At 47.1% G+C, this 19,185-nt stretch overlaps 1 protein-coding gene across 1 annotated transcript in view; it reads right to left on the bottom strand.

The window, feature by feature from the left end:
* LOC126533886 (BTB/POZ domain-containing protein 3-like) overlaps window positions 1-19,185 on the bottom strand; it is a 42,023-nt gene that overhangs the window by 9,182 nt on the left and 13,656 nt on the right. The window contains exons 3-4 of the mRNA XM_050181096.2: window positions 3,835-3,900; window positions 424-641 (exon numbers count right to left, since the gene is read on the bottom strand). Coding sequence (XP_050037053.2) covers window positions 424-641; window positions 3,835-3,900 — 284 coding nt within the window. The remainder of the gene's footprint in view (window positions 1-423; window positions 642-3,834; window positions 3,901-19,185) is intronic.

Raw genomic sequence — 19,185 nt, 5'->3', positions numbered from 1 at the left:
CGCGAAACACGCCTTCCGCCCAGCTAAAAAGCCCAAGTTTCGCTTTGCGCAGGGTCGCATCTCCCGGCGTGGCAGCCCAGGCCTGCTACTTCGCGGCGCTTGCGATAGATGGCGCGACCGGCGCTCATCAACATGGCGGCACGCTTTGAATTCACGGTGTCCTGGTGCATAAGATATGCAGTAAGCACCAGCTGGGCCATACTCAAGTTATTCTGACGTACAGTCAGCATTTAGTCATTCATTCACTTAAACCATCATGTACGTCGACCCTGTCTTTTTAGTGTGGACCCTAGGTTCACTCTTTTATTTAACAGTGCATGCACGTTTCGTCCGCTGTCTCGCATGTTTGCCTATTCGCGCGGAGTGAAGTCAGCGAACTGACTCATTAATGGACTACTGTTGACATAACTGCACCGAACTCACTTTAGAAGGCCGTAAAAGCCATCAGGATGGAGGTCGGTGACGACCACGACGTCCTTCTCGGGGAGCTGACCGTAGAACATGGCGGCGAACACCTCGTTCCTCAGTGCCAGGAGCTGCCGGTGGGCCTTGAAGGTCTTCGAGACGGGAAACTTCTCTGGCTTTACGGCGAAATCCACGTCCGAGTACTGGCCACTTTCAAGGAACTTCTTGAAGTTGAACTGCGGTATATGGGTTGTCGAGGTTAAGAATACATAACTTGGCACGTGATAACGCTGAATATAACCGCCGAGCGGAGCAATATGCAAGAGGACTTCTCAAAACTTTCTCAACCAAATTCAATTAAAAGCCAATTGTGTCGATGCCAACTGATTCTATGTGGAGTAGCGCCAAAAATGAATACCAAGGCCTTAATAACTGTACTTGAGAGAACTGATTTACGCAGAGCGTCCAATTTTATTTTTAATCAGGGTTTGTACGTCACTGCACTGTAGGAGGACGCGACCAAACGTTGGGCGTAGAACCTAAGAAATACCGGTTTGGTTCGAATTCAACGTGCTCCGATTTTGTTCCGGTTTCGAAAAATAAGAATTGTAACGGGTTACAGCACTGGTTAAGCGCAGTCCACGTTATCTTTCACCGCGTCCTGTTGCACAGTGTTATCGACTCGTCCGCATGCGCTATAGTTCTGCCAGCAGGAAGCACAGATAGACTCCCTTAGACGTGAGATAAAAAGATCGCTCGCTTGCGAACGAACGAAAGGTAACAAATAAAGCTTGCCGACAATGTGAACAGCGATCGCGCAGTCCGGTGTCCGGTCTTTTACTTTCCTTTATTATTTATTTGCATAAACTCGTGCATCGGACGGTGCACGTAGACCTTAGATACATTTATAGGAGTGAAAATGAAAGGCAAGACCTCTGCACAGCTCTCAATCAGCTAGATGGAAAGCCGTTCACCTTGAACAAGATCTCGGGACCATGGCCTCCCATATCGCAGCTACAAAAGGCCACAAAAGCGCTGCTGCGATATTTCAAAGCGACCGGATTGAGTCAGCGTCTGTGATCCGGACTGAGTGACCGACTGATATCTGCAGTGGACCTTCTCTTCTTTTAATCTTTCGTCCCCCTTTCCATTTCCGCAGTGTAGGGTAGCCAACCGGGCTCAGTCCTGGTTAACCTCCATACCTTTCATTTATCATTTTCTCTCTCTCTCTCTCTCTCTCTCTCTCTCTCTATAGGAGTCACATCGTTTGCCGGGGTTTTAGCGATATAAAAAAAAAGACCGAAAAAGAAAGGACGCTGATAAGAATGGGCGGGGACGTTTTTCGCTATGATGGGCAGTTTACGAATAGAATTTCGCATATATGGGAGATTACTTGTTTGTATAATAATGACAGAATTAAGGAGACGGAGGGAGAGACTGAAGGAGGACAGACAAGGGGATCAACGAAGGTCTTCTCCGGTTGGCTACCGGGGTTGAGAACAATCCCTGTCTGCGTCCAGTGTCCGTAGCATACACGGCACGTTACCTTTACAGCAGGTTAGGGAGTCAATTTTTCCACTGATTCAGGTACTGCTAAGTTTCCGGAGGGTTATATGTGGGATGTAATTTGCTGTGTCGACTACACCGCAAATCAGTATCAACTAGGGATTCAAAGTTCGGATTACGGGAATAGATGGTCGGCTGACAGGTGTTTTCCCTCTACACATACCTGACAAGCTGCAAGTTTTAAAATTCGTAAAGAGTCCGCTGAAATGACATCGACCAGTGAGAGAGGAAAGTTTTACGCAATAGCGTTCTTGTTTTTATAGTGAGATACAACTGGACATTATTTTAACAATTATTTAGCTTCGACGGACGCAAGCAGCAGCAAACTTGAAACAGCAGAGTCTGTCGAGCGAAACATCCCTATTTAGATAACAGTGACTCCTAAACAGCTTTGGTGTTGCTGATTTCGTCGGCTTTAGGAGCTTGTCTGAATAAACTCTCTCGAAACAGGTACACCTGTGGCGTAATTTCACCACATGCTGTGGTGAAACGACTTTTTGAAAAAAGGCAGACCACCGAGCGAAAATATCTCAGAGAGAGCTTAACTTTTCGTAAAACAATCGGCGTTTGCAGCTTGAAGTTTGCGTGCGCACGGACTCAGCAGAAAGGAGTACTGTGGCGCTATAAACGCACAGCTGTTGCAACATGTTTCTATTTCATGTTTCCTCCACGATGGGTGAAACATTTTTCGGGCCATCCCCGTTAGGTCTGTCTGTCGCGCGATGTCACGAAAACCGCGAGACCGTGCGCACACTGATTACGCATGGATAAACCGAACAAAAGAATTTTTTTTCCGTTTCTAAGCACCTTTTCGCCCTTAGCCCTCGCCTATATATAGGTCAAAATGTTTTCGCTTCGCCTATCTACCTCGCGCCGTTATAAACTGCTCGAAAGTAACGTGTACGCCCTAAAGTTTCATTATTATGCCGAACAAAACTGAATTTAGCTGGAGCCCTGCTTAGGCCCGTCCCGAAAGGAAGGACAGCTGCCTATGCACCGACCGTTCTGGAATTGGATACTCGTAGCTGACGGGAATACAGGTGCTTTCTGAGCACAATAAAGCTTTTTGGATGTCACTATAACGTTGCTGTGCACCTTGCAGAAAGTATACGAGATTGCCCGGCCAACTTCGCTGAGGATCCGTTTGCGCGGTATTTTCATCCTTCTATTGCACCACACCGCGATTTCCGACCAACGCCCGCAGGCTAAGCAAGGGGAAGCGGACCAATCGCCGACGCCGGCACCGCCCTCCTCATCCGGTTATCTACTTCCAGAGCGCCAGCTCAGACCCACCGAATCCCTCTCACTAGTGCGCGCTCCTGGCCTCTTGTCAGCCAATTAGACAAGAAACGCCTGTCAAGGTATAGACAATGCTATGTGCATTCAAGGCAAGCGAAAGTAACCTCCTATTAACGAGGAGAGCGTTTGATTGACCTGTTCAAACTACTCAGCGGGTCGCCGCCAAATGCGTAAGAGATTCGGTAAATCGCACGTCGGCAGATTGGAATAAAATCAGAATAGAAAAGTTTTACGTTGTATGGCCCCTGTATCTACGCACAGTTAGCGCTCACGCCACCACAGGAAGGCAGAGAACGCTGCCGCGGCTCCGCTGACAAGGCGTACGAGCAGATGGTGAGGGTGCGTCCACTTGGATCCGTCGTTTTTTGCAGACAACGCTGTGCGTCTGTAGCGTATGTTAAAAGACTTTCTAAACTTTAATGCACGCGTCGCAGACTGCGCTGTCGATGGCTTGTCAACATGGCGACGAGGACGGCGAGAGCACGCCTCGAACGGTCGCATAATTGAAATTGCAATAAAACGTAGCAAACACGAACACTATAGTCACCAAATGAACGAACTTACAGCAAACATTTTTCGTCGGCGTCGTTTGAGAAGATCACTTCGAACAGATAAATGGGCCTGGCGAACCTGCGAACCGCGAAGCACGTGCAACGGTTAAGAGAAAGCTCTGCCGTAAGAACTCGCATATCCGAATACATTGGAACGGAGACGTCGTTTTTAAGCGGCATACACCCAACCCGATTTCGTAAGGCTTACTTCAAGAAAAGAAAAAGGTCGAATTCTACAAACTGGGCGTAATACATTTCATTTATGCCGTCATCCTTTATTTATATTGTTGAAATCACCAAATATATAAAACTAAAGCATAAATCGATCTTTCGGCTCTGTAACTCATCAATAAAAAAACAATCTTGCAATTCCCTGTGCACCTACCGAAAGATACAAAGCGGACAAATTTGATCGCTCTGTGAGCAGGAATTTGCAAAGACGTCGTAAACATTAGAAACATCTTAAACGTTAGCTGCAGCTCATACGCTTCATATCTGTCCGCTTCAGATGTAGCACATGGCTGTACAGCATACGACAACAAGGCAAAACTGAGACTTCAGCGTTGTGCTCGTGCTGGCATCAGCGCAAGGCCATATATGACAAAAACGACAGTATCGTTTCCCCGCACAATGCCCAAAAGTGAATGGTTCACGGCGTCAGGCACGTTGAAGGAGCACGCGGACACGGCAATTTTCGCATTTGCATATTTCTTTCGCAGTAAATTTATGTCCTACGCCCCAGTACCTTAGATCCGGAAAGCCTCAGATCACAGTAAATAATTTAATATAGGACAGCGTTTCTACGGACAGCGTCGGTTTCGTTTCTTAGGAGCCGTGCCTGCCGTTATGTCATGCACGAGAACCGTATTCTCGAGGCTCTGTATAAGGAAATTTCGAATACCAAGGCACTCTTCATCGACGCATATTAAAGGCATCATAATAACGTGACCAAGGATTCCCGGATTGATTTATTAACATCCGGCGGCTAGGCCTACTCACAATACCGGCACTAGGTTGCAGATGCAGCCACGAATCTCTAATCCACTGTAAGGGCAAGATACGCAACACTTCTGCCTTTTTCATACTCAGAACTGGAATGACACCCCCCTCCCTCCCCAATTGTTTGTTTTATCCTCCCACACCCTAACAACGGGCGCTATAACGTAAAACTATTCCAAACTTTTCTATTCCAATTCTGCTATCAGTCCTCCACGATTGGTCAAAAACTTTTTTAGACCACCCCCACTTCACCTGTCTGTCACGCGACATCACGAAAACCGCGATACCTCCCCATCTGATGTGATGTGTACACACTGATTATGCATGATTTGACAGAAGAAAGAAAAACAGTTATTTCTTATTCGACCCCTTTTCGCCATTAGCCCTCAGCTATTGGTAAAAAGTTTTCGGGCTGCACCCACTTCACCTGCCTGTCACGCGAGGTCACAAAACCACAAGAACTCACCGCGTCAAAGTGACGTGTATGCGATAAAGATGTATTAATATGCCGAACAAAACTAAATTTTCTTCGGAATAACCGCAGGCTGCCCCGTTCCGAATGGAATAGAAGACGGCTGCCGCCGATCGCTCAGACGCTGGCTACTCGCACCTGCCGGAGAGCATGGGTGTATTTGCGTATAATAAAACTTCTTGCGTGGCCGTGTAACGTTTTCGAGCATTTTCGGCGCGTTTACCCCCTCATTCTGCCAACTCTTATTTGCTGAGGGTCCGTTTTAGCGTCATTCTTGAGCTTCCGTTGCATGCCGGCGCGATTTTCGACCAGCCACCGCAAGCTAAGTAAGGGAAATCCGACCAATCGTAGCCGCCGGCACCACCCTCTTCATCCAGTTATCGACTTTCAGTGCAGTGGCTCAGCCCCATCGAATCCCTCTCCACTTGAGCGTTCTCCTCGCCTCTTGTCAGCCAATTAGATACGACAAGCCGCTCGGTGTAGGCAATGTTATTCGTTTTTCAAGCAAACAAAAGTGACCTCCTATGAACGAGGAGAGCGTTTGATTGGTCTGTTCAGACAACCCTGTGGGTGACCGCCCGGTGCTTGCGTCGGTGGTTACGCAAATTTGACGTCAGGAAATTGGAATAGAAACATATTGGAATAGTTTTACGTTATAGGGCCCAACGTTTCCTTTTTTTCAATAATTTGTAGCGTCTATAATATCAACGTTCACGAATGTGCAGAAGACATACCAACATAGTATATCCAAAACGTGCGTCGAAAACATGACGTGAAACCGGCGGAAAAGCATGGCGTGACAACGGCGTCTCTGCAGAAGCACCTACGTCTGTAAGCATACATTATCTGTCACGACTCTGAAGAAGACGCGCCTTCTCCATAATATGATTGACATAACATTGGAAGACCTGCTGAGGACAGCAAAGAGCGCGATGAGACCAATGATCGGCTGCCGTTACGCAAGAAAAACATTCGATCTTCCCCGCAAAAGTAGTACGGCCCCTGTGGCTAGCAGATAAGTTGGCTTTGGCCATCGCTGGTTTTTGGCTTAGAGAAATACGACACCAGTTTTAGTGTAGAGTCACGGTCTTTTAAAGTTAGTACTACTTCTTTTTTTTTCGATTTGGTACATTTAGGAAAGTGTGTTAAAAATACATCAGGTAATAACTGAAAATTCTGTTTGCCACTGTCTTTGAATTCAGCATCCTCACTGAGCTATATCATTCAAATTGGCTCAGTGGCTTCCTAATGAGAGAGTTTGTGCGTTTCACATGCATTTCAGGGGGGAAACACGACTATAGGCCCAAGGCAAGGTTTCCTCTTAAAAGCAACCGGTGTTGTGCGAGCATCACGAAAAAGATGTTGTATAAATGTGTCAGATACAAACGAACGCGGCTTAAATGGACGCGATAGAATGCTGTAAAGTTGTTAGACGTAGATTCTGGAATACCGAAATGATCAATCGTATCAAGAAAAGAGGCATGATAAACCAGAAAACACACGGAAACGCCTCGGCGTTCTCGTAGAAGCAGCCCGTGACAATGCGGATGTTTATGGCAGATTACGCTGTATCGTAAGGTAATAAGTAAAGGCTCACCATCGCCACATTCGAGAACTTGGAACAGGAACCATCGCGTGGGAACGTGCATTTCGCCATACCCCCGTCATCGAATGAATCGTTCCTGTTCTGAAAGGACACTACGTTAAACTGATTTACTGTTTATCTAAAGTGTCCCTTCAAAGTTAGGAATGCTCATGCAAGTCGTATTGCTTAAAACGCCAATAGCTCACACCCTGGGACACGCCTGTAGCAATTTCCTTTAAAGTAAACTGTACTACAACGTTCAATTTCAGTGCAGTATAAGTGTTTCTGGGCGCCGTCACACAACACATCGCACTTCACTCACACCGAGCGCTTCGTGAGCTCAGCAATACGTCACATCCGCGCAAATTTTTCGGATTTGTCGCGCCTGCATAGTCGATGATGCAAGCGTTAGGATGAAATTACTGCTTACACTACGGCTATTCAGGGAAGTTAGAGCTCAAACGGCAGTCAAAAGTAATTGCTGTCAGCGTAAAAAGAGACAACCGCCTCTCTTACATTGGCAGCATAACCACATCAAAATAGCAGTAGGAATTTCCTGTGCGTTAAGGTTTGGGAATCGCAAACAGACAAAAAGCGGAACGAGCATAGGCACTTCCCATGTCCACGAGAAAACCGCCGACGTGCGCTACACACGTAACGTACGCTTCAAGACGGAGGACTGGCGCAGCGTAATGTCTCAGAGCAACAACACGAAAAACGAAGCAGGAGCTACGAAAAACGAGGCTGTAGAGGGCTCCAGATAATTGTTGATAGCCTGCAGTTCTTAAATGTGCAGACAAAGCTGGGTACACGTAGGTTGTCGAACTCCGCCCTCGCGAGAAGGCGCCCACCGCGTCAAGGGATCGAACGGGCGACCTCAGCAGAACTGCCGCAGCCAAGGCAAAACATGACGCAACACGTACGAGGAAATTGAATGTGACAGGCATTAGCGAAACTTTCTTCCCGTCCTGGTATTCTTGGAGCCGTGTTCCGTAACAACCGCTTATATTCCATTGTTTCGTTATCATCCGTGCTGCTGGGGTTAATGGCAGCGGCCAAGCCCAAAGCCAAAGTACGTAAGATTAACTGGATCATCAGAAAACATGACATGTGCGAGCGAACAGCCCTGCTCACCCTTCCGCCGATGGGATCACCTTACGTGTTCTCGTACACAAAAAAGTATGTTACGCAGGCCACCCTATGACGCACTTTCGCGAAAGTGAGCCGAATGTACTTTCTACACAGTCCTCCGCTCACAGCGCGAACCACAGACAACTCCTGAACTTCGTCGCGTACGCCCTCATCTCCTGCCACGAGCACGACGCCAGACCACGCTTTGTGTCTACGCAAGTAGACTCTACTCTCCACCATCTCATAGAAATAGTGCGGCGTGCTTTGGCGCCTAGGAGGCAGGCAGTGGCGCCCTCCCTCGTCGTACTCTTGCAACTGCTTGCGAACTTAATCTAACGGTGTAATCCTATTGGTCCGTACGCCCGCCTGTTTGTGTGTGTGCATGTGTGTGCGCGGCTAGAGGTGAGCTCTGCGTCGGAGCGCTCGGTCAGCTGTGCAGCGCGTGGTATCGTTTTCTCACGTGGGCATTCGTGCATCGTCTTGGTGTTGCCGTAACGTCGTGGCACCCTGAGTACCCGTACCAGGTACACGTAAGTATAAGTTTCTGCCATTCTCATCAGTCATGCTGCTCTGTGTATTGTCACCACAGCTGTTTATTGTATCTCTTCCGACCCTTGAGCTGTGTTTCGGTAGCTTCCGGTTAGTTGTGCAGCCCAAAGTCGTTTTCTCACATGTATTGTCCTGCATCGTTTTCGTTTGGCCCGGGTTTGACCTTGTAGTTCGCATCGTGAGTACCCGGACGACGTACACGCAAGTGTGTGTTTCTGTCATTATCATCACTTCTGTAGTTTTGCTTATTTTAGCCACAACTCTCCTATCTCGGCGCAACACACGGAGGAAGCAAACTAAGGAGAGGCCCTGACGTCACTCTTTGTGAAGCAAAAGTGAAGCCGGAATTTGGCGTTGCTCATGGCGATGCTCCGCCTTTTGGGCCACCCTCCTCTCTTGTTTACATCTTTCGCGAAACCACGCCGCGCTGCGCGTGGTGTCGCGCGCTCGCGCAACATCTGGCAGAGCACGGTGCAGGTAACACAGCGCAACAAGACGCGGTGACTAACGCAAACCCGCCCACTCAGCGCCTTTGCCACGGCCCGAAACCTACCAGAGCAACACGTGTGAGCGCTCAAAACCATAAGAACGCCGCCATTGTGGCCCAAAAGGCGTGGCCATACAACAACAAAAAAAATAAAAAAGCAGCAAAAAAATGAGAACCTACTACGTCATTTCCGCCACACTTTTCTCCTAGCGCGCGGAGGGGGTAGGGCCTCTCCTTAGTTTCCTTCCTCCGTGGCGCAACATTTCGAGACTGTGAAACAAAGTATACTAAAACTGCGGACAACTAAAGGATGGCAGCTCCCGTTACCCTCCCCCCCCCACCCACTCCCTTCCCCTCCCAATCCAGTGTACTCCCGCTTTCATCATCATCATCATCATCAGCCTGATTACGCCCACTGCAGGGCAAAGGCCTCTCCCATACTTCTCCAACTACCCCGGTCATGTACTAATTGTGGCCATGTTGACCCTCCAAACTTCCTAATCTCATCTGCCCACCTAACTTTCTGTCGCCCCCTGCTACGCTTCCCTTCCCTCGGAATCCAGTCCGTAACCCTTAATGACCATCGGTTATCTTCCCTCCTCATTACATGTCCTGCCCATGCCCATTTCTTTTTCTTGATTTCAACTAAGATGTCATTAACGCGCGTTTGTTCCCTCACCCAATCTGCTCTTTCCTTATCCCTTAACGTTACACCTATCATTTTTCTTTCCATAGCTCGTTGCGTCGTCCTCAATTTAAGTAGAACCCTTTTCGTAAGCCTCCAGGTTTCTGCCCGCTTTACGCTCACTCTATTTGAGTTTAGCTAGTGAATAACATATAGGGCCCACGCCCAGTGGCGTAGCTAGGTCGTCTGGCACCCGGGGCCCATAGGTCTTCTGTCACCCCCCTCCCCGGGTGTAGCCGGCGGAAAGAGGGGTGTTTTCAGACGTATATGACACCCCCCCCCCCCCCCTCACTGGCCCCTTGCACCCGGGGCCCACGGCCCCCCGGCCCCCCCTGTTGCTACGCCACTGCCCACGCCTGCGCAGAAAGCTTGAAGATGTACGTTGCGGTCACGTATGCATGCCGGCTATTGGATTTAGCGTCAGCTGGATTTGCATGGCTTGCCTATTCATAGCACGCTAACGTGGCGACGGCCACGTTTCATTTGAATTCACCCGTGCTACTTGCTCATTGTCGCTACTAGAGAAATACACGGTAAAAACACTTTTCGTTTACTCTCATCCCATTACTGATGTTAGCGGTCTGATTTAGCCATGTTAGGTTTGACGAAAGACACCGTCGTTGCCCCGAAACTCCTTAGATTTCTATCTGCACAATGGGCCCGTGGTATTTTGCGCTCACCATTCGCTGGCACTGCGGCTGACTGTGCTATAAATAAAGGTGCCTCCAGGATATGCGCGTACCGACCTCATAGCTGTTCTGTATGTCGCACTGTGAATGGGTCGAACGCCATATCGAAACTGTGTTTTTCCATAGTGACCGGCCGAATATTATGGTAACGAGCCCGTTTTACGGTGGTGACTGGTTATCGCAGATTGACTGGACCTTCCCTCTCCGTTATAGCGAGTGACAGCCGACGACGGGGACGACAATGCCTGTGAGTGTTTTTTTTTTTCCTTCAGATTTCCTTTGCGCGTAGCTAGCCTCTGTAGCGAAAAAAAATGCATTATGGCGGCGTAAGTCCCTGGGACATTGCTGCAGTATCTGCGTTACACACGGTTGCACGCTTTTATCTTATCCCCCCCTCCACTTTGAAACAACTGACACTCGATGTCGAGTGGCGTTGATAGCCGTGCACGCCTGCCGTGTACCGGTATTCCGTAAACCACAACACGTATAGCTTGCACTGTGCACACGTTTATGCACAGAGAAAGTTAAGAGCGAAAGACACTTGCGTAACGGCCAATTACGATGAGTTTTGTAGAGGCGCTCCTGAAAGTGCCGACGTCGTTTTGCAGTTGAACGTGGAGAAATTCCTGCAAACCGGAAATCACGCCGATGTCGAATTCGTCGTGAAATCGGAAAAATTCGACGTCTCGAAGACCTTCAAGGCCCACAAGCAATTACTGGCCTTAAGTAACGAAGTTTTTGAAGCCATGTTCTACGGTCAGCTTGCCGAAAAGGACACCGTGGTCATCACGGACCTCCACCCTGATGGATTCTACGGCCTTCTGAAGTGAGTCCTTTGCAGCCGTGTTGATTAGCCGTCGTCACAGGTATTACCCTATTATATGTCTTTTAGAATGTCGCACGGCTTCGATACAGAAGACAAGCGTGCATCACAAAGAATAGGCGAGGCCTTTACCAAGCGCTTCAGCGTGCCGGAATACTCAGTAGTGATTGTTGTAAAATGATGCATTATGTCCTTTTACAGCGAAGCTTTTGTGCGACTAGAAGCATTCAAAAACGTCATGTCTGTTTGGACGGTATTGTATAAAAAATCTAATTACTCAAGAGATTTATTCAGAAAGTAGGGAAAATGTTAGAGGTGGTATATGCGAGTAAATTTGATGTGTACGCGTTATTTCAGAGATAAATGAAAATTGCTAAACGTTTGTTCTGTACGCTTTAACGGGCATTATGCAGTTTCCTGGCTGCTCTGTAAGGACCAAAGACGGCAGGAGTCTCAGATTTGGGCAAAAATGGCGGCAGTCTATTTGTGACGTGTACCGAAGCATTGAAGCGTGTAGGTGTAATTTTGTGCATTGTAAAACTTAACACTAGCAGTCACCAAATTTCTATGCGTTATATAAACCTGTAATAGGATTTTCTGGTGTCAGCAGTGAACTATGCGGGACACGTTGCTTATATTTGTTCAACTAGGTAGCATGCTGTCCGTGACTGACGATAAATGTTAATTTGTTTAAGTAATTAGAGCGTATGTAGAAAATTGCTCATTAAAGTGTTTCAGAGTGTCATACGGCCGTTTTGCGCGTTGTTTCCCATAGTCTTAACCCTTTGAGGGTCGAATTATTTTGAAAAAAACTTTCCCAGGTGGTCAAATTACTTTATTACGGATCTTGAATGTACAAAATGTATAAAGTCGTAAATAAATAGTAAAAAAAAATTAGGAACAGTATTTTGGTGTCGGCATGACTCAGAACTGCTAAATTTTAATATTATTTCAGAGTGTGGTACCCCTTGAAACACAGGTCTACGCACAGCGCCTTATCGCAGTCTGCACACCTAAAATACGTGTCTGTTCTCCTCTTGGAGCGACGAGTTGTGTTGACGCACACATGACATCTCTGCATGTGGCTGCCTTGGGCAGAGGTCTGAGGCACCCTCTCGCATAAGCGGCATAAGCGCTTTGCCGCAGAGAGCGAGAATACCTCGTGAACGGTGGTGATAAACAAGCTAAGAGCAGCGCCAATCAAGATAGAAATCAACTTCCGCCGCCCCTACGAGAGCGTGCCGACAAAGAAAAATCACGTTTCGCGCGCCTCCGTTGCGATCACGCGGCGAAACCAAAACCGTGAAAGCGTGTTGCCGCTAAACCGAGAATACCTCGCGAGCGGCAGTGATAAAGAAGCTAAGAGCAGCGCCAATCAAGATAGAAATCAACTTTCGCCGCCCCTACGAGAGCGTGCCGACAAAGAAAAATCACGTTTCGCGCGCCTCCGTTGCGATCACGCGGCGAAACCAAAACCGTGAAAGCGTGTTGCCGCTAAACCGAGAATACCTCGCGAGCGGCAGTGATAAAGAAGCTAAGAGCAGCGCCAATCAAGATAGAAATCAACTTCCGCCGCCCCTACGAGAGCGTGCCAACAAAGAAAAATCACGTTTCGCGCGCCTCCGTTGCGATCACGTGGCGAAACCAAAACCGTGAAAGCGTGTTGCCGCTAAACCGAGAATACCTCGCGAACGGCAGTGATAAAGAAGCTAAGAGCAGCGCCAATCAAGATAGAAATCAACTTCCACCGCCCTGCAAGAGAGTGCCGACAGAGAGAAAAATGATGTTTCGCGCGCCTCCGTTGCGATCACGCGGCGAAACCGAAACCGCAAAAGGGGTGTTGCCGCAGTCTGCGCGATCCACTGAAGCTAGAAATCAGTTCTGTTTATCTCCCCAAGAAGGTAGCACAAATTTAAAACACTTCTTGTAAGTCCTAAGAGGTGGCAGCACCTCCCAGTGAGCACGCATCGTCATTATGGCACGAAATTTCAAACGGAGGGACGAAACCGTACCCGTACGGCAAAGACCTTGTGGGACAGAAAACCACCGCCGTACATGTACGGAAAAAACCTTCAAAGGGTTCAGGGAAGCCTACATGACACCGTAGCTGGTGAGCATAGGAACTATAATGTCTGGGAAAGCTTTCACGTAATCATCGGAACGGAGTGAAGGAAGCAGTAATGACAACCTAACCGCATGAACTGACAGACTCCCTAATGCTTTCTTGCTCATCGGGGATCATTATTTGCCTATAGCGAAGTCCTCATGATGGAATAACAGTTTCGACTTCGACACCCTTAACTACAATAAAATTTCCCGCAACTTACTGATGCATTGAGTTATCCTTGCCATTTATGCAGTCACCATTTGGGATGTTTGGTGGACTTCTGTTGCATACACCAATGAGTTAGGTGTAGTAGTTTCAGTTGAAGTTCAGTTTAACCAGACTTCGCAAAAACGATTCGTTTCATATAACCCGACTTTGTTAACATCGTGCCTGTTGGCGGAAATTTCTTATCATCGTTCCGCTTATCTTGTATTTCCTTTTAAGCGAACTTGGTTTTTCCCGGATTCCACTGTACTAATAAATGTTGTATGACTTGAAAAGAAGCAGTGAATCGAAACGTAGTAATAATGATTACATGACTTTTACGTTCGAGTATCTGATGATTATGCAGAAAATGGGTCACAGTACGCCATGGCTTGATTGACCATATTTGATATGCGTTTCCTACTTGAAAACGTTTTTCACATTTAGCAAGTAATAAAACTACATTGTTTTGTGTACGTTATTTGATATTTAAATGTAAAGACTTGTTTGTTCCATGACATGCTCTATATTATTTTTTGTTTTATGTACTCCTGCACGGGCACGAAGAATCCCTGGAATATGTATTCGTATGAACAGCGTAAATAAGTATTTGCGCACACATCAAAGAAAGTTTCACTTACACCTGTAATGTAACGACACCATTTTCCACTGAGTAAAATTGTAACACCGTTATCTATGTTTCCATCGGTGGAGAGTGCACTTATACAAAAAACGTAATATGTTATTTTAGTTCGAAGCATATTAGCATATTTAATAATTATTGATTAGTTTGATGAACAGTATTGCCATCTTTTTTCAGACATGACGCTAAACTGAGGTAAATAATCCGCTAAATTTTCGCAATATCCTGCTCGAAGGTCGCTAAAATTGTCGCCAAAATAATCTAGAGATTTTGATGCTGTTTAGGTGTTCTTGCAACACTACAATATAGTCTAACGTCTAGCAAAACATTGCCTGTTCGTCTGGTGTCCATGCAGGTTAACAATAAAAATTATTAGTAGGGTATAGAAGACTTAATTTATATTAAAAATTCATTTAGGACACAATGTAAAGTGGCTGCTGAAATCTTGCATTTACGTCCAGATTTTAAGAGGAAAGATTTAGCGCGCTTCAAACAATCACTGGTGACCTGATTCTAGAATCAGAGAGACGCTTAGTCCTCTCTATGCCTGCAAAATCATTAGCTTTAAGCGCTCGTGAAGGAAGTGATCTTGCTCATGTTCACCATGTGTACCTTTGTACAGGTGCGATACTACGTTACCGCCCCTTAATCCATCTGACTGCTAGTTCCGTGCAGTATTGGTTTGTCTGAAAGCCGTGAGAAACGGGGCCAGTGCATTGATTGGCGTGGACGAGCCCAACAGTAACACGCCTTTCTACAGTTCATATGTCCTATTATTCACCTGCTTCACTGGAAACGTCTCCATAGATTTTAAATTTATTGCACTAAGTCCACCAATCGAACTTAACTAAGCAACTCCAGCAACCGCAGTGTAAAGGCCCTTTCCAAGTGTTTCATGAAGGCGAACAAAAAAAAAACACAAGAAAGAAAAGAAACCGCGCATTTTGTGAGCGCAGTTTGAAGCCTGCTTGCCTCATCGCAACTGACCTCTGTGTACGCCCGTGGTGAGTGGAGACCAGCGAGCCGTACAACCAATTTCGGCCACCTTTTTTCTAGCTTTTGAATGATAAAGCGCGCTCTATAAAGTCATTTCTGAAGCAAGTTTCTTTGAACTCGCTAAAATGTCGCCAGCGGTTCTGCCACATTGCTAATGAATGTAGCTGGCCGCTAAAGTGACAAAAATGTGTCACTCAACAGACTTAAAATTCGCTAAATCTAGCGACAAAATCGCTAAAATGGCAACGCTATTGCTGAATCATTTGATGGCCTAAGGCTCACTCCAGCGTATAAGAAACCGTACTATACGCTATGCGTTAAGTTTCTTGTGCATGAATCGGAGTTTTGAGATATCAAACTCTGCGTAGCATATATTGATGCGAGAATGGCTGGCACCGGTAGCTGCCGCCCACTTTAACGACAACGACGAAGTGAGAAGCATTATTAAAGGAACACTGTTTTGCGAAAGCCTCTTGTTGACTTCGTGACAATACGATACGCTGCGGTTACGTCAATTCCTACATAACGGCGGGATCCGCGTAATTTTGTTACTTTTAAACTTTTTGAGTTACATGTTATTCTACGAAGCACAATTGGCTCTGAATCGAGCGACCGGTCTGCTTACACATTAGTCGCTTTCTGGATATTGCTCTGCATCGCAAATAAGGTGGCGTATGCTTAGCACTCGTTCATATGATTATTTTATGTTAACCGTTCGTCGCGTGCTATCTCTTTGCAGGGGTTATATTAGCCTTTGTTGTCGTGTTTATATTTCAGATGCGTATAGACGAGGCTTTTTTCTTCATTGGCCTGCCATGCTATACGTCGCTATAACTTATTGTGCCATTTAGGAAAAAGAAAACCTCCGGGACTTAGCCGTCTATCTGCCCTTGTATATTTGGTCACATGTTCGTCTGTGACAGCCATTTTGCCACCCCGTTTTTGTTTCACAGGTACGTGTACGCGGGACAGGACAGGATCGAAAATTGTTTTGAAGCCTTGCACACAAAGGCTGCAGCGGAGAAGTATCTCTTCGAAGCGCTGGCAAGTTCGTGCCTGACCTACATTCGCGCACTCGTCGGCGCCAAAGACGCGTGTCTCCTGCTGGACTGTGCCTTCGAGAGCGGCTACGGATCGCTTGACAAACTGGCAGACGCAGTGCTCGCTAACAAAGGCGAGGCTGTGTTGCGTTCCGACGCGTTCTTCAGTAGCCGTCTGGAGACGGTGCATCTTGTTCTGGACAAGGTAACAGCTAATCGCATGACAACAATTCTATACCTAGGTTGTTTAGCATGAAAGTACTGAAGCAGGGGCTGCATTCCTCCGAGGACAATTCCGAGCAAGAAAAAAAAAAAATCGTAGGCGCGCGGTGTCACGTGACTGGGCTACTCCAATAGGAAGGAGGAGGCGCGCAGCTTCCGGCTAGGAGAAGAGAGAACGGCGAAGAGCGGGCGAGCGGGTGGCAAAGTTCGAAAGGTGCCGCTACTTTAGTGAGTACGGCTCCGAACAGCACTATATTGTTCGACTGCCGCTTAGACCTGGTAAAAAGCAATCGTTCTGGAGTTGTTCTAGCAATACCGTGCGTTGTGCAGACATTCATATCTGTCGTGTTGCAGGTTACTTTAGAATAGCATGTTGCAGGTTACTTTCGAATAGAAAGAAAAACCAGGATTATAAGCTTTAAACTTTTAAATGCGCGGTTAACGTGAACAAGCTGCGCCTTGGATCGGTAGCCACGAGACGAGCGATCGCGTACGTCGCATCACGTGAGCGATCGGTGATGACGAAAGTTCCGGTGCACCTAACCAGAAACTTCTGGCACAGACCGCGCTTGCCAGTCATGATAGCCGTGCGATGTCACCCTTGTCGTACGACACTTCCCGTTGTCGTTGCTGATCTTGGAGAGCTGCTGGGAGGCATGCATACGTATCTGAGCTGTGTGACGTGCTTCCTCAGCGGGGCAGAGAGTCTGGGCGATAGAATGGTTCGCGTGAGGAGTAAAACGCAGAATGGTGTCAATGAAGCTACGTGGTTGACGAACAAGAAGTGGAAGGGGCGGTAACCAATGGTTTATTGTTGTGCACTATTGCAGGCGTACACGATGAAAGACAAGATGTCATACATGTTTCGTGCCTGGAATTTACGTACATAAAAATTATATTCGTTAATGTTTAGTTAATGCGCTCGACGAGACCATTTGTCCGCGGTTGATGTGGGTACTCGTGGCGAAATTGGCAAACAGAGACGCAAGAGCTCTTTGACTACGTCGGCCACGAACTGGCGACCGCGAGCGCTCATATTATCACACATTATAACAGTGGGCAGCAGGAAGCACGAAACATCGATAGCCGTGGCCGTTGGTATCGCTGCGGATTCAACATAATGCGTCGCTTGATCGACGTAGGCGTAATCTAACACTAAAAATGTTTACACCCTTAAGGGTGTTCTCTTGTCGCACTGGTAACACCTTTACTGTTAGTGCCTTACAAATATTTATAGAGGCCGAAAACGGAGCTCTGACTAGACGTGCGATGACAAAAGAGGTAGTTGGAAACTGTAATCATTCTGACAGTCTTGGGCGCATAGGACTATCCGACACTGAGAGATATGAAACTCTCTTGTCGGATATTTATGAGGATATATGGATATTTATCTGATATGGCGTGTAAACATCTCAAGCACGAATATATCTAACAACAAAAATAATTATTTTCCGTATCTTTGTCGCCACCAGTCGGGCCCACGCTGCCGACTTCTTACTGCCGATGGTATTGGTCAGAAGTTTTCGGACTGCACCCACCTGGCATTTCTTACCGCGCAGCATCAGAAAATGGAGATAGCTCACCACGTCAAAGTGACGTTTGCGCATTAAACGCGTTATAATGCCGAACAAAACTGAATTTCTTTTAAAGTAACTACTGCGTTCCGAAAAGAATGGATGCCTACCCGCCGTTCGCTCTGGCACTGGGTATACTCCGGGCTGCAGGGGTGAACGTGTTTAATTATTTGTCTCCCGTAATTTACGTGGCAGAATAACCCTGTTGAGGCCTTTCGACACGTATCTCGCTCTGCCAACTCTTCATTGACGGTGCTTCTTTGTGGGATTTTTTATCCTTCCGTTGCACGTCGTCGCGATTTTCCACCAGCCGCCGCAAGCTAACCAAGCGGTAGCGGCCCGGTATCGGACGCATGCACCACCCTCCTCATCCGATCATGTACTTTCCCTGCGCTAGCTTGTACCCGACAAAACCCTCTCCACTGCTGCATACTCCTCGCCTCTTGTCAGCCAATTAGATAAGAGAAAGCTCCCATAGACAATCCTACCCGTTTTGAGAGCGAACAAAACTGACTTCCTGTACAGGCGGAGAGGATTCCTATTGGGCGGATAAAACAACGCTGCGGGTCACCGCCCGGTGCTTGCGTCGGCGGTTACGTAAATGGAACGTCAGCAGATTGTATGAAAACGTAATTTAACTGTTTTGCGTTATAGGGCCTTTGGTACACATTCTTGACGATCGCTTTTAGAAGATGGCCAACTTACCTCTTTCGCCATTTGCGGTTTGAGGGCCTTGCACGACTTAAACTTAAGCACTTCTTTGATGTATCTTGTGAAGGTTTCGCCGGGAGGCTGTGCTCACTGCATTATCGTTTGCTGTGCCTACACTGTAATATAATTTACACCTTTAAAAGTGAAAAAGCGTGTTAATGTGTCTATAACTCACACTCCTAGGGTGGTATTTATATAACTGACACCCTCGGGGAGTGAGTTATAGACAGATTTACACCCTTATCTCTCTTAAGGGCATAAATTATTTTAGAGTGCACTTTTTAGCCGCCGGATCCCTGGAGCACTTCTTGATTTAATCTGCGAACTTTTCCCCCATTGTGAAAGTTGAATGATCCGCACACGTTTCGCCGGCTGTTCCGGCAAGGGCGTCGAAGGTAAGTAGCTCGATTTAGTGCTGCCACGGGACGCTGAGGAGTGGCGAGCTCT

This window comes from Dermacentor andersoni, chromosome 7 (assembly GCF_023375885.2).
Source record: "Dermacentor andersoni chromosome 7, qqDerAnde1_hic_scaffold, whole genome shotgun sequence".
NCBI lineage: Eukaryota > Metazoa > Arthropoda > Arachnida > Ixodida > Ixodidae > Dermacentor > Dermacentor andersoni.
Note: the sequence above shows the minus strand (reverse complement) of the source record. Positions and strands in the feature narration are given on the sequence as shown.